This window comes from Protopterus annectens, chromosome 9.part0 (genome assembly GCF_019279795.1).
Source record: "Protopterus annectens isolate FY-2018-M chromosome 9.part0, PAN1.0, whole genome shotgun sequence".
NCBI classification, from domain to species: domain Eukaryota; kingdom Metazoa; phylum Chordata; order Ceratodontiformes; family Protopteridae; genus Protopterus; species Protopterus annectens.
Window position 1 is genome coordinate 1002432130 of NC_056743.1, and position 26482 is coordinate 1002458611.

General features: G+C 44.6%; 1 protein-coding gene across 1 annotated transcript in view; it reads left to right on the forward strand.

Annotated features, from left to right (window-relative positions):
- KMT2D (lysine methyltransferase 2D) overlaps positions 1-26482 on the forward strand; it is a 3358270-nt gene that overhangs the window by 1061431 nt on the left and 2270357 nt on the right. The window contains exons 12-13 of the mRNA XM_044082193.1: positions 23499-23600; positions 24055-25076. Of these exons, the coding sequence (XP_043938128.1) occupies positions 23499-23600; positions 24055-25076 (1124 nt within the window). The remainder of the gene's footprint in view (positions 1-23498; positions 23601-24054; positions 25077-26482) is intronic.

Genomic DNA, 26482 nt, shown 5'->3' on the forward strand with positions numbered 1-26482 from the left:
GAATCTGTCCCTCCAGCATGTCCTATTTGTTTCAGTGCTGAGGTTCAAGTCTCTTGAGCGCGTAGCTCGATGGGATTTGGATTTTCTGAGGTGCAGCATGTCCATTAATTCCGGGTTGGACATGGCTTTATACGTCAGGCACAGATCGCCTCTGAGCAGGCGGTATGCCACTGAGTAGAGCTGGAGTTTCTTTAACCGGGCAGCATATGGCATCTGTTTGAGCTCTTTGATTCTCTTGGTGTAAGGTACTTTTGGGGTCTTTCCAGTTGCTGCAGGTGTCTGGTAAGATACATCCCAAAAGGGACAATGTACTCAATTATGGGCCTGATGAGGGATGAGTAAAGAGGCACGATGACCTCCCCTGATCTAGATGTGAATCCCTTCATGATTAGGTGGGCTATATAAAATGTTTTTCTAACCACTTTGGCCACGTGGTTTTCAAATGAGAGATTGCTATCAACTTGGGTCCCCAGGTCCCTAATTACTACTTCCGTACTTAATGGATTACCACCTATGTGATAATTTGTGAGCACTTTGTTTTTGCCAAAGGGGATGACTATACACTTTTTGGCGTTTAGCTTGAGGCCATGGCTCTGGCACCAGTTGTCTGTTTCTATGAGGCCCTTTTGTAGGATGCTTGTGTCGGCTGGAGAGTCGATTATGGCACCTAGTTTGCAGTCATCTGCGAACTTGGTCAGCCACAGTCCTTCCGTGTTGGCCTGTACCTCCGCGAAATATAAACTGAACGAGAGGTCCCAGGTCTGAGCCTTGTGGGACACCACTTGTAACTGGTTTGGAGTCTGACATGGCTCCAGCAATTCTAACCATGTGGGTTCTGTCCTTGAGCCAGTTTGCAACCCATCTAGTGACATAGGGGTTTATATTTAAGCTGGTGAGCTTATCTATAATGCCCAGGTGGGGTATTGTATCAAAGGCTTTTGCGAGGTCCAGGTAGGCTGTGTGGACCACCTTCCCCTCGTCAATGGTCTTGGTGACTGTTTCAAAGAAATCGACCAAGTTTAAGAGGCAGGGTATGCCCTTAACAAGGCCGAACTGGGTAGGATCCAGTGTCTGTAGATCCCCAATATCTTTATTTATGAGGTCCATGATGATCCTTTCCATAGCTTTGCAGACCAAGCTAGTCAGGCTTATGGGGCGATAGTTTCCAGGATCCGTTGAGGCACCACCTTTGTGGAGAGGGACCACTGTTGCTGTACGCCACTCTTTGGGTACATATCCTGTAGTAAGGCTGAGATTGAACAGTAGTTTTATGTTTGGGTTTAGCTCTTCTTGGAGTTCATGTAGGACGCAGCCTGGGACACCATCTGGTCCCATTGATGCTGTGTTTTTGCTTTGGAGAGGGCGGCTCTTACCTGAGCATCTGAGATGTCAGGGGGGCAGCACTCTGCTGGGATAGATATTTGCCCTTTTGGTGGGGAGGGGGAGGGAGAAGTTTGCGCTGAACCTGTTAGCTAGGATGTTGGCAATGTCTGTGGGTTCGATGTATTTTTTGTCATTTTGGACTAATTCTGAGCATATCTGGGAATCCCACCCAGGTTCCTAACATAACTAAAGAAAGCCTTGTTGATTATCCTTAGTGTCCTGTGCAATTTTTCTCTCAAAGCTGGCCTTAGACGATTTTATGAGTGGCCCGTAGTTTTTTCTAATACTGATCAGAGATGCCTTCCCTTTTTGGGATTTTGCTCTATCATGTAGTAGCTTCCTCCTCCTGGGGTCCACCAGACAGGATGCCTGCCTTTGGAGGACTGGGTCTTGGTTTTATTTGGGATTGCATGATCCATGCATTCCTGAAGGCGTTCATAGAATGCGTTTATAAAGGATTCTGCGGTCTGGGCTGTATTTTCCACAGGCCCTGGGGCTTTGAAGGATTCCACCTCGGTTTTGAGGAATGTGAAATTTGCTTTAGAGAAGTTTTTCACTGTGGTTTTCTGGGCAGGGGATGGGGTCGGGATGTGAATATCCTGTGAGATTAGTTTATGGTTTGATCTTACCAGTGAGGGATACACTTATGGTCTGCAGCATAGAGCCCCCATGTTGGTGATGATCAGGTCCAGTATGTTTTCCCCTCTTGTGGGAGTGGTAACAAGTTGTTCCATAGCATTTGATTTTATAAATTCTAGGAACCTTTGGGATAGGGTGTTGGAGCTAGAGTAATGCTCCCAGTCTGTTTGGGTAGTTGAAGTCGCCCAATATAATGGTGTTTGGGGAGACCTTCATATTTTCCAGTGTTCTCAGGAAGGCCGAGTGGGGTTCCTGGGTTTGGAAGGATGGTCTGTAGCAGGCTATAAACTGGAAGGCAGTTTTACCCACGGTTAGTTGCACACGAATAGTCTCTGATGCTTCGTGCTGTGCCACCAACCTGGAGGTGTGGGTATCTTTGACGAATATTGATACTACCCCTCCTTTTGTGGTTCGTTCCAAGTTTTGGGGCCGAAAAGCATGGTATGAGGTATAACCTGGTAGTCCTGGGGTGCTCTCGGGAGCCTTGAGCCAGGTTTCTGTTACTGCACTGATATCGATGTTCTCCATGCTAAGGAAAGTTTCGAGTGCATGCATCTTGAGGTTTAGACTTCTGGCGTTGAGTAGCATTACTCTTAGTTTCTTATCCCTTGTGATACCTATGGAGGTGGGTTTGTCTTTTGAGCCTTGCCTAAAATAGGCACTATGGGGGTGGCAAGAGCCTTTGCCAATATCCGAAAGCCCAGGGGTGATAGGTGCAAGCCGTCCCTAGCGAAGCATCGTGGCTTGTCAAGCATGCCATCCCAGGCTGACAGGCATTGGATCCCCTTTGAATGACACCAATACTCAATCTTCTAAGTGTCAGGGCTATTCAACCTGTCCCAGAACAGGAATGGGGACAAGGGTTTTACTCTAGACTTTTCTTGGTACCCAGAAAAGACAATACCTGGTGTCCTATCCTGGACTTGTCTATCCTAAACACCTTTTTGGTAATCCCAAAATTCAAAATGCTAACTCTTCATCAGCTGCTTCCCATGCTAGTCAAAAATGCCTGGTTGGCAACATTGGACTTAAAGGAAGCTTACCTGCACATCCCAATAAAGAGAATCTTGCAGAAAATACCTATGCTTCAGAGCAGGCTACATGTACTATCAGTTCTCCGCACTGCCCTTTGGCATATCTACTGCGCCCAGGGTATTCACAAAGTGCTGAACATTCTGCAGGCAAAGTAATATTCAGATATACCCATACCAGGACAATTGTCTAATTCAGGCAGAAAGCCAGGACATACTACTAAATCATCTGGCATTTGTAAAGAAACTGCTAACCTCACTGAGGTGCACCATAAACGAAAATAAATCTCACCTAGTACCCTGCCAACAAATTGTATTCCTGGGAACAAGCTTGAATACAACTTCCCTGATGGCCTACCTCACGCCAGAGAAGTTTATTTGACAGCCTACTTCAAACTACTGGCCACAAAGACCCAGCTGTCTGCAAGGAAAATACTGCAAGCCTTGGGGTTCATGGCCTCTTGCATTCTACTAATTCCATATGCAAGACTGCATATGAGGAAACTACAATGGTATCTAAAAAGCCTATGGTGTCAATATTCTCAGGATCTGGAATCAATGATTCCCATCATTCCTTGTATAAAGACAGAGTTCCTTTGGTGGGCAGAGGCCTGCCACCACAAGGGACTGCCATTCACTCTACCCCCTGCCGCCCAAACTCTAACAGAAGCATCAGACTATGCATGGGGGGCTCGCTTGGCAGGACAGTGCATTCAGGGAAAATGGAACCTGAGTCAAATGCACCTGCATATCAATCCAAAAGAAATGTTAGCTGTACAGAATTCTCTGACGGCCTTCAAGGACCACATTCTTCCAAGACAATTATTGGTGAAGACTGACAACACCACTGTTATGTGGTACATAAACAAGCGGGGTGAGAGGACCTCACTTATACCCCCTCTGCAGACTAGCCATGGCCCTGTGGAACACAGCCTTGAGCTACCAAGTGCAGCTACAAGCTCATTTCCTGCCAGGCAAGCTAAGTACACTGACAGACCTAAGCAGAAATCTCATGGACCCACACGAGTGGAAACTGGAGCCAACGATATTCAACATTCTGAGAAACAAATAAGGGAGCCCAGAGATAAACCTGTTTGCCTCCCCTCAGAACTACCTTTTGGACAAATTCTGCACAACGACTCCCCACAAACAAGCTTGGAAAGTGGATGCCCTGTCCTTTACCTGGGAAGCCTCTCAGTTTATGCCTCTCCTCTCGAAAGTTTTACTAAAGCTCAAACAGGACAAACCAAGGACAATGCTCATTGCACCAGACTGGCCATGCCATCACTAGTACCCCCACTTGCGCAGTATGTCACTGCTGGAACCATGGCACCTGCCTCAGACTCCTTCCCTACTGTCCCAGCAGGAAGGCCAGATTCTACACCCCCAGCTTCAAACCCTGAACCTGGCAGCCTGGCTAATTACCTGAATTCTCCTTTACCATCACTCAGCAAACAAGTGCTGGATGTCATCCTGGAGGCAAGGAGGCCTAGTACTAGAAAATCCTATGCCGGAAATCTGGAAAAGATTCTGTTCTTGAAGCCAGACTCAGGGGATGGGCACAACAGTGCCCAGTTTACTGCATATTCTTCAATACTTACGAGATGCTTCACAAGGGCATTTCCTTCTCTTCCATTAAAATTCATGCTTCAGCCATTTCAGCACATTATAATACTGAGCCCACCCCTCTTCTCTCACCCCCTACTGAAACAATTCCTCAGAGGGACCAAACATTTAAGACCACCCAAGGGAGCTCCTACTCCTGCCTGGGACCTTAACTTTGTATTGGAAAAGCTCACTTTACCTCCTTTTGAGCCATCTGCAACTGTGGAGTTGAAATTCCTTTCTTGGAAAACAGCCTTCCTTCTAGCCATCACTTCAGGAAGAAGGGTGTCTGAATTACAGGCCCTCATGGCAGTGGAGCCTTTCATCGTCTTTCTTGCGGACAGGGAGTCCCTCAGGACCAATCCTTCCTTTATGCCCAAGGTGGTATCTAGTGTGGCCCTTAATGAGTCCATTCATTTGCCAACCTTTTTTCTAATCCACAAAACAAAGGGGAATGAATACTGCACTCCTTGGACGTGCAAAGACAACTTAGATTTTACTTGGACAGGACCAGGCCTCTCAGGAAATCTTAACAGCTGCTAGTTGCCTTTGCTGCAGGGGCAGAGGGGAAGGCCATTTCAAAGCAAGCCATTTCAAAGTGGATAGGCCATTGCATTCTTTTCTGCTGTAAGCACCATGGAAAACCTACCCCACAGGGGATAAGACCCCATTCCACCAGGGCTGCTTCTACTGCCTTTCTCAGAGGTGTTCCCATCAGGGACATCCTAGAAGCTGCTAACTGGAGTTCTGTACATACCTTCACCAAGCATTACCAATTGCCAATTTTCTCTAAATCCAAAGCTGGTTTTACCACTGCAGTCTTGCAGGGCCTAATAGCTACTCATAATACTCAGTAACTGCCTTCTCCCTTCCTTAGCTTTGGGAATCTACCCAAATGTAGCGACTGCAACAGTGAAACACGAAGAACATAGCACAGTTGTGCACACTTACCATAAATGTAGATGTTCGAATGTATTCACTGTTGCATTCCTGGTTACACTCCCTCCAGCCCCCTGAATTCTATTTGCTATACCGCTCTTCTTATTTACTGTACTTAAGTTTTCTGGTGTATTTGCTTTTTGTTGGAGGTGTAACCTTATAGTTAACTGCTTCCCATTATGGGGGCACCTGACATCTGTGGCAAGAAAAACTGATGTAATTCGTCGGCTGCATCCTTTATACCCCTGACTACCTGACGTCATGGAAGATGAGACAGCACCCAATGCAGGACCCAAGACTTTGATAATCCGGACGACTGAGGACTACCTGCAAGCAGATAACCCAACTGTAATGATTGCAACAGTGAGTACACTCGAACATCTACATTTATGGTAGGTGTACACAACTGTACTTTTGCCGCGTAGAACTTAGGACGCGTCAGCCACACTCCTAATTAAGTGCTAACTTTCTCATATATATATTTACAGATTTTTCTCTTTAGCTTTTAACTTGTTACTTAAATTTTTCTTGTTACTGCGCTCATTTTTTTGAGTGCGAGTGCTGATGTTCTTCGTGTTTCACTGTTGCAGTCATTACATTTGGGTAATCTGCTTGCAGGTTGTCCTCAGTCGGCCTGAATATCAAAGTCTTGTGCCCTGCATTGGTTGCTGTCTCCTCTTCCATGACGTCAGGTCGTCAGGGGTATAAAACAGGCAGCCAACGCCATTTTCTTTAGTCTTTCTTGCCGTGTGGTGCCCAAAGCAGAAGCATTTCACAAGTGCCTGTCGGCCGACTCCTGAAATTTTTGTATTCGAGTTTCATAACCGAAGTCTTCAATTAAAGCTAAGTACCCTGTTGGGGAAACTTTTTCTTGCTCCATACCAATGTCAGTAAAAGTTAATAATTGCATTACTTGTGGGAAGCAAATACCTCATAAGGATTTTCATTTGTACTGTATTCCTTGCCTAGGCTCAGATCATAACGTACCTTGCTGTCGGTTTTGTGCTAGATTTAACCAATGCACTATTAAGCGTCTATATCTTTGCTTCAAAATATTTTGGAAACAGATTTAACTACCCTGAAATGTCATCGGATACCAATCCGACTACCCGGAGTTCACAAAAAACTGCAAAGAAAACGACAGAGACAGACCGTCGAGGTCCAAAACTGACGAAGCTTCTCCTAAGCCAGTTGCCTGTTCGCTGGTACTCATTGAGGTGCTTTCGCAGCCCCTGATAGCTGCTACTTTTGAGTCGCAGGCCTCGACCAAGACCCATGTGCAGTCTGGCATGCCACGAGATTCTCAAAATATTGTACCGGTGGATGTGTCACTCTCGGATGGGTCCGGAGCTGCTGAGCAGGCACTGGCTTCTGAGGGTGTCTTCAGGCCTCAGCATTTCTATATAAAACCGCTGCCAGCTTCAAAAACAAAGACAAAAGCAACTTCTAAGGCTAAAAAACTGACGCATGAGCCGCGTGCTCAGGCCTCTATGCTCAAAAAGCAGATGATCAAAATGGCTGAAGACTTAATTGCCTTGATCAGGGGTTCCCAACCCCCCCCCCCCCTAATGAGGCCTAGGCAAGACACTAATTATGAATCTTCAGATCAGGTTTCTATTTCTTCTGATTCCTCTTCTGATCATGATTTTTCTATACCACCTTATGAGGTTTCAGATGCAGAGGAATCCATCCCATCTGCATCTCCGCCTGAAGATTATTCCTTTGGAGAAACCTTGCATACTTTGAGGGAACATTTTTATTGGGAGAGTCAAGATTTCTCAGAATCAAAAAAGAGGCTTAGGGATTTCCTCCTTCCTCAGCATAGGCCTTTGGCCATACCCTCCTGTATTAAACATTGTTGATGATGTGTTTTTGGAATTAAGCATGACTCCAGATTCCTTACCTCCGGCTCCTAGCAAGCCAGACAGATATTACAGGATTCCTGGCTCTCACAAATTTTTATTCAAAAACCCTGCTGCTGACCCTGAAACTATCTCACAGGGTCCCAAAGTTTTAAAGGCCTCAATAGCTAAGAATCCTACCCCCTCTGATAGAGATTCCAGGGCGCTGGATAGATGGGGAAAGAAGGTTTATACGTCTGCACCTTTGGCATTTAGGGCCGTAAACTGCCAATTTCATATGCTTAAATATCAGCATCATGTTATGGGATTATTGAAACAGAAAAAGATGTTGATTTCTGAAAGTGTGGAAAATAAAGAATTACAGGAATTATTGCATGCAGCAGAACAGGTTGGAAAGCATACTTTGCAATGTGGTTTTGATTCCTTGGAGGCCTCCTGCAGGGCCGCAGTTACTGGATCTGTGATTAGAAGGCATGCCTGACTCAAGGAGCAAAATTTGCCTGATCATGTTAAAGCTAAATTGTTGGATGCACCTTTACAGCATGATACTCTTGTTTGGTAATAAGGCAGAAGATGTTTTAAAGAAAATGGAAGACAAAGCTAAGTCTATGCAAACTGTAAAAGAGTTCTTACAAGTGCAGCCACCAAGATTCAGTAGTCACTGGCCTACAAAAAATTGGTCCTTTCCTGTGTCCAACAGAGCTTCACGGGGCAAATCCAGATGCTCAAAAGGCTCTAGATACCAATCAAGGGGTTTTTGCAGGTCAAAGCAATGGGGTGCCTCTATCTCCAAATCTGGAGGAAATAAAGCACAACCCTACAGTAAACAATCTCAACTTCTGACTTCCCTCTGCTATCACCAAGCACTTATCTTTTGGCAGCCCCCGTAGGGGGAAAGCTAGCACTTTATTCTCACAATTGGCAGTTGTTAACCCATGACAAGTGGGTATTAAACATAGTATCCCAGGGATAAAGATTTCATTTCCATTCCTTGCCAATTCCAAACGATTGGGCAGATCTGCCTCAAAATCAATGGCCAGATGCACAGAAACAAGTTACGTCCCTCATGGATATGGGGCTATTCAGCCAGTTCCAGAACAGGAAAAAGGGCAAGGGTTTTACTCAAAACTGTTCTTGGTACACAGAACAGACAATGCCTGGTGCCCAATACTGGATTTATCGATTTTGAACACATTCTTGGACATACCAAAATTCAGAATGCTAACTTTGCAGCAGCTTCTGCCCATGTTAGGCAAGAACGCTTGGCTATTGTCTCTGGACTTAAAAGAAGCATACCTGCATATCCCAATAAGGGAATTGTGCAGAAGATGCCTCCGCTTCAAGGCTGGTTTTATGCATTACCAATTCTCTGCACTGCTCTTTGACTTATCGACTGCGCCCAGGGTCTTTACAAAGTGCCTGGCACCAGTAATTGCATTTTGCAGACAAAGCAGCATACAAATCTGTCCTTACTTGGACGACTGTTTCATTCAAGCAGAAAACAAGGACATTCTTCTTCAACATCTGGCATTTTCTGAAAAGGCTTCTAACGTGCCTAGGGTATACAATAAACGAAAAGAATTAACAACTGGTACCCTCTCAAAAGATTACATTCCTGGGTGCAAGCTTGAATACAACTGTCCAGATGGCTTACCTTATGCCAGACAAACAAAGGCAACTGACTATTTACTTCAAACAGATGGCAACAAAAACCCAGTTATCTGCAAGACAAATTCTGCAGGCTTTGGGGTTCATGGCATCCTGCATTCTATTGATTCCATATGCAAGACTGCATATGAGGAAACTACAGTGGTACCTAAAATGTTTATGGAGTCAACATTGTCACAGTCTGGAAACAATGATTCCTCTCATTCCCTGCCTACAACAGGAGTTTATTTGCTGGGCAGGGACATGTCACCAGAACATGGGATGGTCTTTCACTCTACCCCCTGCCAACCAAACCCTAACTACAGACGCATCAGACTATGCTTGGGGGGGCCCACCTGGCGGGGAGATGCATTCAGGGCATATGGAGCCCGAAACAAATGCATCTGCATATCAACCAGAAAGAGATGTTAGCTGTTCAGAATGCCCTGACAGCTTTCAAGGACTTACTTCATCCAGAACAACTACTGATAAAAACGGACAACACCACGGTTATGTAGCACATAAACAAGCAGAGGGGCACACATTCTTACCCCCTTTGCAGACTAGCCATGGCATTGTGGGACACAGCCTTGACTTGCCAAGAACATCTTCAAGCTCAATTCCTGCCAGGAAAACAAAATATTCTGGCAGACGACCTAAGCAGAAATCGTATGGACCCTCATGAGTGGAAACTGGCTCCACAAGTCTTCAGCATGACAGAGAAATGAGGGAGACCGGACATAGATCTATTTGCCTCTCCCCAGAATTATCAACTGGACAAATTCTGCACATGGACTTATCACAGACAAGCATGGAAAGTGGATGCCCTATCCTTCAGTTGGAAAAAACTATCGGTCTACGCCTTTCCTCCTCTTCCTCTTCTTCCCAAGGTCCTACTAAAGGTCAGACAGGGAAAACCAAAAATTATTCTAATTGGCCCGGACTGGCCTCACCAGCACTGGTACCCAATTTTAAGAAATATGTCTCAACTCCCTCCTTGGTACTTGCCTCAAATACCTCATCTACTGTCTCAGTAGAACAATCAAATTCTGCACAATCCGCTCCAAACTCCGAACCTGGCAGCATGGCTGATCATGTAGTTATTCAAACACCTCTCAGTAAATCTGTGATGGATGTCAGTTTTGTAAGCCAGAAGGCCTAGTACTAGAAAATCTTATGCTGATAAATGGAAGAGATTCTGTGCTTGGAACCAAGCACAAGGAGCTGACACAGCAAAGCCAAATATTCCTAAGATTTTACAATACTTGACTGAGATGCTTGACAGGGGCCTATCTTTTTCATCAATAAAAATCCATGCCTCTGCCATCTCGACTCATTACAACACAGAGCTGCCCATCTTTTCTCATCCTCTGCTAAAACAGTATTTTAGAGGGGCCAAAAATTTAAGGCCTCCCAGAAGATCACCATTTCCTGCATGGGACATACATTTTGTGTTGGAAAAGCTCACCCTGCCTCCATTTGAACCAGCTGCTATTGGAGATATAAAGTTTTTATCTTGGAAAACAGCTTTCCTTCTGGCAATCACTTCAGCAAGAAGGGTTTCAGAACTACAGCCCCTCATGGTTGTGGAGCCTTTTATTATGTTTTACCCAGACAGGGTGTCCCTCAAGACTAATCCTTCCTTTATGCCTAAGGTGGTATCCAGTGTGGCTGTTAACCAAACTATTCACCTGCCAACATTTTTCTCAAATCCGCAGAACAAGGGGGAACGGATTCTGCATTCCTTGGACGTACACAGACAACTAAGATTCCACTTAAACAGGACCAAATCTCTAAGAAAGTCTGAGCAGCTACTGGTGGCATTTGCTGCAGGGTCAGAGGGAAAAGCTATTTCAAAGCAGAGTATTTCAAATTTGATAAGCCACTGCATTCGTTTCTGCTATTTGCATCATGGTAAACCGGTGCCCAAGGGCATTAGGTCACATTCCACCAGGGCTGCATCTACCTCAGCAGCTTTTCTCAGAGGGGTGCCAACCAAAGACATTCTAGAAGCTGCTACTTGGAGTTCTGTTCATACTTTTACAAAGCATTATCATTTGCCTCACTTTAAGTCAAGGGAAGGCTTTGCCACTGCAGTTCTGCAGGGACTTATAACCGCTCCTAATGCTGTTTAGTTCCAGTCTCCAATCCATAACTTTGGGATTCTACCCAAATGTAATGACTGCAACAGTGAAACATGAAGAACATAGTACAGTTGTGTACACTTATCATAAATGTAAATGTTCAAGTGTATTCACTGTTGCAGTCCGGGTTACCCACCCGCCATCCCCCTTTATTCTACAGCTTCTCTTTCCTTCACTATATTCTACAGCCTTTGTGGTGTATTTGCTTTTAGATGAGGGTAAAGTTTATGTTGTGACAATTGCATGTATATATAGTTTTATATATATATATATATATATATATATATATATGTATATTTTTTCTCCCCATTTGGGGGGCACCTGACATCTGGGGCAAGAAAAACTAAAGAAAATGGCATCGGCTGCCTGTTTTATACCCCTGACAACCTGATGTCATGGAAGAGGAGACAGCAACCTACGCAGGACCCAAGACTTTGATATTCAGGTCGACTGAGGGCAACTTGCCAGCAGATTACCCAAATGTAATGACTGCAACAGTAAATGCACTCAAACATCTACATTTATGGTAAGTGTACACAACTGTACTTTTCTTTCCCTTTTACCTTATCAGAAAATACTTGTTTTACCATCGTTGGTATAGGCCCTTCCCTCCCCTCTTACCTCTGGTAGTTCTGTAAATACCATTGTTGGTATTCCCTTTTCCCTCCCTTACCCCTTGTGGGTATTTTCTTCAACTGCCATTGTTGGTACAACCTTCCCTTAAAAAAAAAAACATAAATTTTCTTTACACCCTTTTCTCTTGCTCCTTGTGTGTTCATGTGTATGTTTGTGAGAGTGTGCATGCCTTTTTTAAAGTTTGAAAGCGGGCTGAAAAGCATAAAGGAACTAATGATTTCAAGCAATGTGAGGAGTGTGGCAGAAAGTGGTCTATTTAGGATGGCCATCTTTCTTGTGTGTGTTTGAGGATGCCACATTCAGAGATTTCAACCGCCATGTGAACTCTGCAAGGGTTTCAGCGCTTGAACCCTTGCAGTGAGGCGAAACAAACTGATCCTCAAGCAGCTGTTAAAATGCCTTTTTGGTGAGATTTTGTCTGAAGCGGAGACATCCAAGTCTCCCAAAAGGAGTCTAAAAAAGAGGAGTTGCTCTGTTCTGGCCTCTCCTAAATCTCAAGAGGCTAAATCTTCTAAGGTCCAGGTCTCGACTCATACCTCGGAACCGAGGCCTAAGATTCCAAAATTGACGTCTGCTAACGTTTTGTCACCGAAGTCTGTAACTTCCCTCATGGTGCCGACAACTACTGAACCTACAAAATTCACCTAAGTACTGACCCCTTCCTTGGTACTTACGGCCCTCTTGGCACCAACAATAGTTTCCCTGCTCAAATCGGTCACACCCCCCAGCAAAACAAATCATTGGTCAGCCAACCACAGTGCCGAATCAGTACCTACGACTAGGTATTCTCCATCTATTGACCCCTTTTTTGGTTAACAGTTGAGTCAATTTACTAAATGTCCAGAATCACCCTCGAGGATGTCCATCCGTTTCATCAGGAGCCTTTCGGAGCTTGATATAGTCTCAGATTAGTGGATCAGTTCTTGGTGGACAGAGGTCACCCTGCCCTGCCTAGGACCTCTCTCCCATCCGGACCTGAGGTTTATTCTCCAAGGACTCCCACTTATCTTCCTCCTCCTATCTCTCTGCATGTTTTGGAGCCCTCCACTTCAATGCTTCTGGTGCTAAATACTTCAGTACCGATGGTGGACCTTACCTTGGTCCTGGAACCAAGATCTGTGGTCAACGGCTCTGTTGGAGCTGACACCCGCGTTACCATGACTTGGCTGCTGGCTCCGGGATCCCTAGTTCAGCTCTGATTTTTTTTTGCACTGCGCTGTCTATTGTTCTGATGCTTTGGCTGTTCTGTGTCCTCTAGCAGCTCCTTCTCTGCAGGTGGGCTTGTCGGGGCAGGTTTTGACCCCATTTCCAAGGTTGCCTTTCTGTGTTCTGTCCTCCCATCCCTCTTTGGGCCGGCCTTCCTTCCGGATTATGACGAGAGCTCTCACCTCACCAGGCTTGCTGTTGGCACCATTCATATCGGAGTGTCATATGTATGTATCCTCTGGCTCACAGCTATCACAATCTGCTACATCGGGGCATCGGGCACAGGAGCAGCAAGACACCATGCTGCAGGGTACTTTCTCTTAGGAGTCCTCAGACCTTCCCTCTGAGTAGCCATCCCATAAGAGATTGTGCAAGAGGAAGCACATAGATTCTCCGGAAGAATCTGTCACTGAGGATACAGATTAGAATGAAAGGGAAGGGTCCCCACGGTCACCCCCTGAAGAAGCCTCCTTCGGAGGCATCCTGGAAAGCTTAAAGCAGAGGCATGATTGGAAGTCCATAAAGACTTCTGCCTAGGAATCTGTTTTCTTGCAGGATTTTCGTGCCAACCTTCTACTTCTTGAGTGACCCCACCTGCCAATGAATTGGTCAAAGTCATCGTGCAGAGTTCGTGGAAGGCTCCTGACACTATAGAGCCATTCCCCAGAGACCGGACAAAATTCTCTCCACCCCCAGTAGTCTAAAGGTTTACTGGTAGATGCTATGGCTGCCACAAAGAAAGAGCTCACTGAGGAGAGCCTGCTGTCCATCCTCCAAACCGAGAGTCTCTGACGGCGGACAGATTCGGGAAGTGGATCTGTGCTTCAGTGACCTTTGCCATTGAATTTTTTGGCACATTTCACGCAACTTCAAAGGGACCTGATAACTGAGTTTTCAGAGACTTTAGCAGGTGCAGTATCTGACTAGATACGTGATAAGGTTGCCCACCAGCTTGCCACCCTAGAATCTATCTCCAACTTGTCCATGCAGCTTATTGCACATACAGCCAAGGAGACGGCCGGCGTAGTGGATACAGGTGTTGCCATTAGGCATCACACCTAGGTGCACTTGTGACTTCACAGACCTTTTCAAGTCTTTCTTTGTCAATGCTCCTATTGAGGCTACATCGTTTGGACCAAAAGTCAGAGACGACACAGCCAGGTGTGAGAAGGACGGAAAGGCTCTTTCTGCTGTGAGCTTACATTTTTCCACTCCTCAACAACTTTACTCCAGGAATCAGAGGAGTGGAAAGATGTGGTTCAGAAACTTCCAAAGACCTTTTTGGGACACGTGGAGAGAATTCTCCCTGTAGCAGAGGGGGGGAATTCATCTGGAAGACGCCCCTCCTTTGGCAGAGGGGGCCAGCATAGCCAGGGTTCCAGAGATTCTTTCTGTGGACAATCCAACCAGCGCTCCTGAGCAGCGGCCCGATTGCATACCTCTGAAGACAGTTTGGGCAAGATTCTCTCTGCACCATTTAGCCTGGCCAACAATGACATCTGATTCCTGGGTGCAGACAGTATTTACCAGAGGTTACTGTATCCCCTTCATTTTTTATCCAAGACCACAAAGGCGAATCTGCGATGTTCCACCCAGTCAGAGGGATACAGCAGCACTAGAAATTCAAAAGCTGCTTCAAAAAAATCATCCAGACAGTCCCACCAGACCAAATAGGATAAGGATTTTACTCCAGATTCTTTTTAGTGCCAAAAACGATAGGGGACTGGAGGCCAGTCCTAGACTTCAGTGTTCTGAACAAGTTTATTCAACAAACAAAATTCTGGAAGGTCAATCTAGCTCTCCTTTTTTTGAGAGAGATGATTGGATGTGCTCTGCAGATTTTCAGGATGTGTATTACCACATAAAAATGGGCGAGTGCTCCAGAAGATACCTCCACTTCCAGCTGGGAGCCAGTCATTACCAATTTCGAGCACTGCCCCTTGGTCTCACCACAGTCCCCAGGGTGTTCACCAAATGCATAGCATTGCTAGCAGCTCACTTAAGGCTACAGGGGTTCCGTGTGTTTCCATATTTAGATGACTGGTTCCTCACTACCCCCACCTGGCATCTACTCTTTTCCATCTTGGACTCCATTCTAAGGATTACAGAGTCATTGGGCATCTCAATAAACAGGGAAAAGTCGATACTATCCCCCAAACAAGACATCGAATTCATCGTAGCAACACTAAGTACAAGATCATTGCATGGCTGCTCTGCCTGTCCGCAGACTGCTCAGGTTGAGGTTCCAACTTCAAATGATAAACTCTCAAGGCAAAGTTCCGGCTCGTCTAGTCTTACAACTTCTTGGGTCCATGGCAGCAGCAATCATCCTAGATGTTCATCGTGCATACAGCTGCAGTAATCGCATATGGGTTCTCTGCCGTCAGGCGGGTCCTCAGTCGGCCGAATTCCAAAGTCTTGGTCTGGCGTCGGTTGTTGCCCCTTTCTTTCCTGACGTCAGTGCAACAGGGGTATATAAGACACAGCCGACGCCATATTCTTCAGTCTTTTTTGCCGCGCGGTGCCCGAAGCAGAAGTAGTTCGCAAGTGCCAGTCAGCCAGCTCCTGAATTTACAAACAATTGGAAACCAAAGTCTTCTTTAAAGCTAAGTACCCCGTTGGGGAAACTTTTCTTGCCTCAGACCGATGTCAGAAAAAGTTAACAATTGTATTTCTTGTGGGAAGCAAATACCGCATAAGGATTTCCATTCCCTCTGCCTACCTTGTTTAGGCCCAGACCACGACGTCTCGGGCTGTCGCTTTTGCGCTACTTTCAATAAGCGCACTATTAAGCGTCGGGCGGAGTTCGCCCAACACTTTTTCGGTAAAGCCTTTGATTATAAAATGTAGTCGGAGACTCCGACTACTGTTTTGTCCAAAAACGCAAGGACAAGGATCGACACGCGAGGTCCGCGGTCCCCACCGACACCACGCCAAAACCGACTACATGTGGTCCGGTTCTCAGCGAGACGCCTATGCAGTCCCTGACTACCGACAACACTTCTTGGGCGGGGTCTTTTGTAACCGAGACCGCAGGTACCTCGGCCCATACCCAGACTACAACCACCGAAGCCACTGTGAGCGTTGAGCCTCCTAATGTGGACAGGTCCACTTCCACCCATGGTGTCTTTAGACCCTCATCTTCCTTTTTAATTAAGGCCTTTACTAAGTCCAAATCAGCCAGGCATCCCAAGAGGCCTGTTGCACAGGGCCCATCTCCAGGCCCCATGCCTAAAAAGCAGATGCTTAAGATGGCTGAGGATTTAATTACTCTTATCAGGGGTTCCCAACCCCCTCCAGACAAGAGACCCAGAGTGGAGGAAGATTCTCCCTCTTCTGATCAGGGCTCCATTTTTTCAGATCATTCTGATATAGAGGAACACTCTTTCTCCCCTTTTGAAGATTCTGACGCAGAGCAGTCCATTCCTTCTGTATCTCCTCCTGAGGATTTTTCCTTTGGGGAAACCTTGCACACCTTGAGGGAACATTTCCATTGGGAAGGCCAAGACTTTTCTGATTCCAAGAAAAGACTTAGGGAATTTCTTTTGTTACCTCAACACAGACCTCTGGCGATACATCCTGTCTTGGACATACTGGATGATGTTTATTCGGAGGCTTGCCTTAATCTGGATTCCCTGCCTCCTGCCCCAGTCAAGCCTGATGGGTACTACAGAGTTCCTAACTCTCACCAATTTCTGTACAAAAGCCATAATGCTGACCCTGAAACCATTTCTCAAGGCCCCAAGGGAATGAAGGCCTCTACTGCTAAGAATCCACTTCCTTCCGAAAGAGAGTCAAGATCCTTAGAAAGGTGGGGAAAAAAAGGTATATACCTCGGCCATCCTAGCCATGAGGGCCTTAAATTGTCAGTTTCATATGCTTAAATATCAGCAGTTTCTGTTATCACAATTAAGAAATAAAATGTCTCAACCTGAACAACCAGATTTGAAGGAGTTGCAGGATATGATGCATAGTGCAGAACAAGTGGGTAAACACACCTTACAATGTGGCTATGATGCCCTAGAGGCCTCAAGTAGAGCTGCTGTTACAGGATCAGTTATTCGTAGACATGCATGGCTTAGGGAACAAATCTTGCCTTATCATGTGAAAGCTAAACTACTAGATGCTCCTTTACAAAAGGATGTGCAATTTGGTACTAATGCTGAGGAGATACTACGGAAAATGGAAGAAAAAGCCAAATCTATGCAATCTGTCAAAGCTTTTCTACAGGTTCAACCACCACGTTTTAGCAGAAATTGGCCTTCTAAAAACCTGGTTCTTTCCAGCCACGAACAGGCCCCAAAGAGGTAGATACAGGCGCTCAAGGGGCAGAGGGCAATCACAAGGATCATATAGAGGCAGGCAATGGCAAACTCCAGCACCAAGAGGTGGCGAAGACAGTGCACAACAGTATAGGAAACAAACCCAATGACTTCCTCTTTTCCTTGCCAAGCAAGTCTCAGCTGGCAGCACCCTTGGGAGGAAAGCTGGCATTATTTACAAGAAATTGGCATATTGTCACAACAGACAAATGGATCCTGGACATTATAGACAGAGGCTACAGATTTCATTTTCACACTCTACCAAAAATGAGAGGCATGCCAAACCTGCCACACAATCAAAGGGCAGAGGCACAACTACAAATTTCAAAGCTCATAGACATGAAAGCTATTCAAGAGGTACCTAGTCACGAACAAGGCCAAGGTTTTTATTCCAGGCTATTTCTGGTACCAAGGAAAGGAACCGACTGGAGACCCATTTTGGACTTATCCATCCTAAACACATTCTTACTCGTACCAAAATTCAAGATGCTCACATTACAGCAGCTTCTTCCCATGCTGGGCAAGGAGTTTTGGCTGGTAACATTGGACCTCAAGGAGGCATACCTGCATGTCCCAATCAGACAAAGCTGCAGAAGATACCTCAGATTTCTTGCAGGTTCAATCCACTATCAATTCTCTGCATTGCCCTTTGGCTTATCTACTGCGCCCAGAGTATTCACGAAATGCCTTGCATCAGTAATTGCCTACTGCACACTTCAAGGGATACAAATTTACCCTTATTTGGACGACTGCCTGATCCAAGTGGACAGCAAGCACATACTTCTGGATCATCTGGCTTATGCAACACAGTTACTGAACTCTCTGGGATACACAATCAACAAAGAGAAATCCAGACTAACACCATCTCAGAAAATAACTTTCCTGGGTGCCAACTTGGACACAAACACCCAGATGGCCTATCTTACGCCAGAAAAACAAGGGCAACTAACTCAGTACTTCAAAATACTAGCAAATTGTACCAGGCTTACTGCAAGGAAAATCCTGCAGGCTCTGGGCTTCATGGCATCTTGCATTCTTTTAATCCCATGTGCAAAGTTGCATATGAGGAAACTTCAATGGTACCTAAAAAACCTATGGTCTCAACACAGCCACAGTTTGGAAACAATAATACCAATAATTCCATGTTTGCAAAAGGAATTTCTATGGTGGGCCCAAGCATGTCAAACAAATACAGGTCTTCCATTCTGCAAGCCTCAAGCAAATCAAGTCATCACAACAGACCGCCTCAGATTACGCCTGGGGGGGCGCACATGATAGACAGGTGCATTCAGGGCAAATGGTCCCAAAAAGAAAAGCACCTACACATCAATCAAAAAGAAATGCTAGCAGTGATAAATGCAATTACAGCTTTCAAGGACCTCCTGCATCCAGGACAATTACTGATAAGAACAGACAACACCACAGTAATGTGGTACATAAACAAACAAGGAGGAACACATTCATACCCCCTGTGCAGACTAGCCATGACACTTTGGAACTTGGCTCTGGAATGGCAAATCGAACTTCAAGCACAGTACTTGCCAGGTTTGGAAAACACGCTGGCAGACAATCTAAGCAGAAATATGACAGATCCACACGAATGGAAGTTACATCCTCAAGTGTTTACAAAGATAATCCAAGTGTGGGGGAAGCCAGACATAGATCTCTTCGCCTCCCACAGGAATCATCAATTGGAAAAGTTTTGTTCGAGGACCTTTCATCCAAAAGGCCTGGAGAGTGGACGCCCTTCCGTTGGACAGCATGGACAGTTTACGCTTTCCCACCTCTGCCTCTTCTGCCCAAGGTACTCTTGAAAGCAAGAGCAGACAGACCGAAGATGATACTGATTGCTCCAGACTGGCCGAGACAACACTGGTATCCACTCCTGAGGAGTCTAACCCATACTCCTCCCTGGCCCCTACCTCTAATGCCTCTTCTGTTGACTCAGCACAGCTACAAAACTCTTCACAGCCAGCTGAAAACACTCAATCTCGCTGCATGGAAAATTCCTTAACACCTCAACAGACCCTACTCCCCAAAGAGGTGCAGGATGTCATTTTGGAGGCCAGAAGGCCATCTACTAGAAAGGCTTACTCTGCAAAATGGAAACGGTTTTGCTCTTGGAATGAGAAAAAAGGCCAGGACCCTAGAAAATTTAATTTGCCTCAGGTACTACAGTATCTAGCTGAGCTGCTGAACAGTGGACTTTCATTTTCCTCCATAAAAATCCATGCCTCAGCCATTTCTGCAGAATTCAACACGGATCCACCCTTATTCTCTCACCCACTCTTAAGACAGTTCCTCAGAGGGGCTAAGAATACAAGACCACCAAGGAAACAACCAGTGCCAGCCTGGGATCTTAATTACATTTTAGAAAAATGAACATTGCCTCCCTTTGAACCAGCTGCCTCAACAGATTTGCAATATTTGTCCTGGAAAACAGCTTTCCTTCTGGCCATTACCTCAGCTCGTAGGGTTTCGGAACTACAAGCCCTCATGGCTGTGCAGCCCTTTCTCATCTTCCATCAGGACAGGGTTTCCCTTCGAACCAACCCATCATTTATGCCTAAAGTGGTATCCAGGGTAGCTTTAAATCAAGCCATACACTTACCTACCTTTTACCCCAATCCTCAAAACAAAGGGGAAAGGCTGCTACACTCCTTAGACATCCATAGACAGCTATGTTACTATTTGGACAGAACAAAGTCTTTCAGGAAATCAGAGCAACTTTTTGTGTCCTATGCTGTAGGAGCTCAAGGGAAGCCAGTTACCAAACAGACAATTTCAAAATGGATAGGCCACTGCATACGGTTTTGTTACTCCTATCATGGAAAATCTGTCCCTACAGCCATCAGATCCCACTCCACCAGGGCCACAGCTACCTCTGCAGCCTTCCTCAGAGGAGTTCCTACAAAAGATATTTTGGAGGCAGCCACTTGGAGTTCTGTGCATACCTTCACAAAACACTACCACCTGCCTTTATATTCCAAAACTAGAGCAGGCTTTGCCACTGCTGTCTTGCAGGGCATTCTGGCTCATCCCAGTTCCACCTAGTGCCTACCACCCTTTGCGTAGCTTTGGGATTCTACCCATATGTGATTACTGCAGCTGTATGCACGATGAACATAGTACAGTTTTGTACCTACCATAAATGTAGATGTTTGAGTGCTAATACAGCTGCAGTACAGGTTTCCCTCCCTCCTTCCCCTCTTGGTAAAGACTAGTGGCTAACACCTCCTCTTGCAACCTAATGTGGGGTTATCCTTCTATGGTGTATTTGCTTGCAACTACTATTTTTTGATTACATTGCATTACTTGTGTGTGTGTGTGTGTGTGTGTGTGTGTGTGTGTGTGTGTGTATATATATATATATATATATATATATATATATATAATTTATGTATTGCCTTCCTTCTGGGGGCACCTGACATCTGGGGCAAGAAAGACTGAAGAATATGGCGTCGACTGTGTCTTATATACCCCTGTCGCACTGACGTCAGGAAAGAAAGCGACAACAACCGACGCCGGACCAAGACTTTGGAATTCGGCCGACCGAGGACCCGCCTGACGGCAGAGAAACCCATATGTGATTACTGCAGCTGTATTAGCACTCTAACATCTACATTTATGGTAGGTACAAAACTGTACTTTCCTCTGACAAGGTACCACATGAGGCTGCTTCAGTGGCTCCTGGCGTCGCAGTAGTCTGTTAACACACCCAATATCCCACCTAATCTGCATAACCAAGTGATGCAAGCAGGATTTAGATTGGTGAATGAAGCCAGAAGAGGAATTATGGAGCCTCCCCTTTACACCCTCTCACCCCAAGGCTGTAGTGACCAAGGATGCATCCTGGATGGGGTGGGGTGCATTTTCAGGGAAAGACAGTCCAAAGCATTTGGTCCACTCAAGAGGCCAATTTGCCTATCAGTGTCCTAGGACTGAGGACAGCACTCTTGGCGTTGCATGCATTTCAATATGCCCTCCCTTTAGGGACAATTGGTATTCAATCAGACAGCATGTCAGTAGTCTGGTACATCAAAAAACAGGGGGAACCAAATCCTTCCCTTTGTCGGGAAGCCCTAAGAATTTGGCAAATGACTATCTCCTCTAACCACTTTCTGATAGCAATGCACATTCCAGGAGATTCCAATGTGATTGCGGGCAAACTAAGCAGATGCATACTCTTACCTCACAAGTGGTTTCTCAATCCCAATGTAGTAACAAAGATCTTTCTTCGATGGGGTCAGCCTTCCTGCAATCTGTTTGCATCTCCCATGAGCCACAAATGCAGCAGGTACTTTGCCCAAATCCCCTCTCGGGGGAGTCCCCGAGATATGCTCTCCTACACGTTTGACCACCGGGACTACTTTACACCTTCCCACCAATCCCTCTAATTCTCCAGTTTTTTTAAAAAGCTCAACGTTTGAGAAGCAAAGTTATCCTCATTGCTCCTTTTTGGTCCCGTGAAGTCTGGTTCCCCTTTCTCTGGCCTCCCCTAGTTCACCGCCCATGGACTCTGGACCCAACTCCAGATATGTTGTCTCACCTACAGGGACTTGGTCCATCCCAATCTACAGAGCCTCAAGCTGATGGCTTGATTCCTCCACTCCCAGTAATTGCCAGGCAGAATAATCTATCTTCCCAGTACAAAAGATACTTCTGGCTTCTCATTAAACCATCCACCAGGAAACTTTACCTTAGTAAATGGATTAGATTTGTGTGTTGGTCTCAGGAAAAAGGAATTTGACCCCTTTTCAGCCTTGATTGATAAGGTATTTGAATATTTATCAACCTTATTCCAATCCAGAGCTTCTGTTTGTACTATTACAGTTCATTTAGCTGATGTTTCAGATTTTCATAGTGGTTTTGATGACCTTTCTTTGATGTCTCATTGCCTTTGCAAAACCTTTGTAAAGGGCATTCTGCATTTGAAACCACCTTTTAGGAAGCTCATTGAGCCTTGGAATTTAACATTAGTCTTACAAAGTTTGGTCCATCAGCCCTTTGAGCCAGCAGCCACCTGTGATATCAGATATTTATCTTGGAGAAAACTATTCCTGATAGTTATCACATCGACCACAAGAATGTCACAGTTGCAGGTTTTATGCGTGAAACATCCATATATAATTTTTCACAGAGAGAGACCATCACTTGGAACTAACACCTCTTTTCTGCCTAAAGTAGTATCAGACTCCACTATTAATCAGTCTATAAATCTGACAGTTTTCTTCCCAAACTTTTCAAACAAGGGGAAATATTGTTTTGCATTTGTTGGGTGTACGTAGACATCTGCCTTTTTGTCTGGCTAGAATGAAATAGTTTAGGAAATTGGACCCGTTGTTGTTATCCTTTTCAGGTACTTGACTGGGCAAGCCAGTTTCCAAAGTGACTCTGTTAAAATGGTTGAGAAATTGCATCATCTTTATTTACGACCAAAATAAGCTGAACGTGTCAACAAAAGTTAGGGCTCATTCTTCCAGATAAGCTTCCACTTCAGTAGCCTTTCATTCCAGAGCCTCTTTAGATGACATTTGTGCAGCGGCAGCTTGGGTTAGCCACCATACTTTTGTACTCATTACAAATTGGATACGGTCTCCAGGAGATGAGCATCCTTTGGCTCTATAATGTGCAGGAATAGCCTTCCTTAGGGCCTCCTGGGGCATAAGTAGCTAGGGACTCTGTCCCAACAGTCAAGAATGAATGAAGATTGACATCAGATAAAGAAGTTATGTTCTTACCATAACGTTCCATCTGTGTTGATCTTCATTCATTCTTGATATCCCACCCTCCTACCCCTTCCAAAGACTCCTAGAGGTTTGGAACTGGTTCTGGGCTTCTAGTAGGGCAGTTGCTCAGACAAAGCTTCCACATTTTTCTGTTCTATAGGCAAAACTCGATCTGAGGGGAAGGGAAGAGAGGCACTATTGGTAGCCTTAGCTTGAGAGTTTCTGGCTGGTGCGAGCTAAAGGCAGAGTCAGTTCCAAGGATGGAACCAATACCAAACGGTCATGAATGAATGGCGTTTGACAACACAGATGGAATTTTAAGGTAAGAACATAACTTATTTTTTTCTTGTTGCAGAGAACTGTACAAAGCTGGAAGAATCTAGTCAGCAGGAAAAGGGAGATGCCAAAAGTCCCTGTACCAAAGCATCAGCAGATGGCTCCAATACTGAGTTTGGAGGTAAGAAAAGTGACGCATGGACAGGGGAAGCAAAACTTAGTGGCATATAATAATGTGCTTGCTGAGTGAAACTTGGAGGATACAGAGTACATTGAGATTAGTTAACTTGAGTGAGATGTGTAGTAGATGTAGATATATTTTGAAAATGTGGAAATGTACTAGATGCATAATTTTGACTGTGTTATTGAGTAAAATATTATATTGTGACTCGTTAGAGCCTGTTTTAAATTTTTTTTTTTTTTTTTTTTTTTTGCCAAAGACCGAATGGAACATTGGAGTTTGGGGATTGACACTCCCATTTCTGTAAAATAAAATGCCCAAATAAATTGAAACCTGTACTGCGTTATTGTAGGAGATAGCTCTTGTGAACTTGTATGGCATACCTACTGTATTTCCTAACCTAGTATTCTTTTATTTAACGGAGCACTTACTTGGACTTTTTTTTTTTTCTCAGAGCACTCAAGGATGCTTGTAGACCACCAGCATGAATCTCAGAAAAGTGAACAAATGGGTATCCAGAACCTGAGAACTCTTGTAGAAGAATCTGCATCTGATTCTGCACTTAACTTTTTGGAAAATAAAATTGGAACTGAACAGTCATCTATTGTGCATGAACTTTCTACTGCTTATAGGCAAAGTAGTGATTCCCTTGTAGAAAAAGAAACTAAAGACAGCTGTCATACAGTACTAGGTAAAGATCATCATCGTCATTCAGAAACTGATGTCACTGACAAGACTGCACCTGTAAGTCTCAAGGAGACTCCTTCATACGAGAATAGCAATCTCAGAGTCACAAAAAAATTATTGATTCGAGACTTTTCCAGTTCTCTTTTGACTCAAAGCATGGAGAGTGTTTCTAAAATTGGAAGGAATAGTAGCTTCTCAGAATGGAATATAGGCTGCCTTTCTTCAGGGCTGGAAAGTAGGGGGTGTTCATCTTCTGGTGTGAAGAGGATTGTAAGATATGAAATTTTATCTTCCAGTCCAAAGAATTCTGACATTGGCTTTGGTGACATCCCTACTGATTCCATGGGCATGGTGAAGGACCCTGATACTTTTCTGGAAACAGAGGAGATAGACAATTTGACCCCTATGGAGGTCTTATCTACAGAGAATAAGCTGATAAAAACAGAATCTAGAACTATACCGGAAGAAACACAACATTTCTTGAGGATAACTCCTTCTACTATTAAATCAGAGATTGTAAATGAAATTTCAAATTTAAGTCAGGGGGATGCTGGTGGTAGTTTCAGTGGCTATGATCCAATGGAGTCTTCTGATCACGATGGAGTCTCTCTGTCTATGGACATCTGCATGGCATCAGCAGATGAGAGTTTGAATAAAGAGGAAGGCTCTTCAAGGGTGGGTGGGGATTCTTTGCTGGCAGAGACTGATGACTCTCTGTTGTTTGACCTCAGTGGTATAAAGGTTGAAAGTGAAAAGTCCAGGAGGAGAGGCTCACCTGGAAGATCGAGGGTAAGACCTATAAATGAAAATGTAAGTTGTAAAGAGAGTTGTGATACAGAAGTCAAGATTGTAGGCCCTGTCATTACACACAAGGTGTTGCTATGTGATGCTGTTGATCCGGGTTAGTGAACTAATGGTAGCTCAAAAAAGCGTGGTCCACACTGTTGCCTTTACAAAGAAAAGGGTGTGGGAAGTAAAAAAATTCTAGTACATCTGAATTGACATAGGAAAATTTTATTAAATGTGACTTAAGCATTTTCATCCATATAGACTTCTTCAGAACTCATGAAATTAAAAAATAACACCAAAAGGAATCTTGGATTTTAACAAGATGTCTCAGCTGATGTAGCCGTAAAGTCATAACGTTCCATCTGTGTTGTCCATTTTCAATGTTCCTTGACCATGCTTTTTTGTGTTACTTGTTTATCTGCATGGCTGATCCTCTGACTTTCTTTGGAATTGATGGTAGCTGTCCTTAAGTTATTGAACTGAGGTATTGGACTGCTCTCTTCACATGAAACTTGATGCTTCTGACAGTTAAAGGAAGTTGTAGATGAAATAAAATATGCATGTTGGTATGCTATGGCAGAAATGTGTACAGTCCTTTTCTGGGGCCCTCTGAGCTAATTGGGTCATTTATGGTTGGTTTTGGCTTCTGTGTTGCTCCAGTAGTTATCGTATATCTTAAGATCTGATGTCATTTTCAGTCATTCCTCGACTGATGGTCCTTAGATCTGATTTGGATCCAACTCTGCCGCTTTTTCCAGATCCTTGGTTCCAAGCTCTTGAACTCCTGCCTTTACTCTCAGCGCCCACCATGCTAACAAATACTTCAGATCTCATTTGTCGACATATCACTACAGACACTGATCCTCTCACTCATGAATATTGTTTTTTCAGGATAAAAACTGAGTCTCCACTTTTTCCTTCAGTAGGCTGTCATCTGAATTGGTCACCTTCCTCCATTTATTCCAATAAATTTCTTCTTTTAGTTGAGTTCTCTGTCTCTTCTATTTACTGAGAGCGTAGTATTTCCTTCCAGTACCATCGTTGGTACTTTGGTTTTCTCCTTTTCTTTTTCCTGCCTGTTTTAGGGTACACTTGACCATCATAGTTAGTTTTCTGTTTTTGACCCCTTTTTTTGTTATATATATTATATATGTAATTTTTCCTGATGTTATTGTCTTTTTGTGCCTTCCCCTTTTCCCCTTTTTTAAGACTAGCATGCCTGATAAATCATCTGGATTCAAGAAATGCATCTCCTGTGAGCAGAAAATACCTCATTCAGATGCCCACAGGAGATGCAGCTGTTGTTTGGGTACTGCTGATTTGGATTCAGATTTAGTTTGTGCCATCTTCAACACCAGGGCACTCATGGATAGATGTGACAAACTAATTATGAGGGGTCTTCTCCT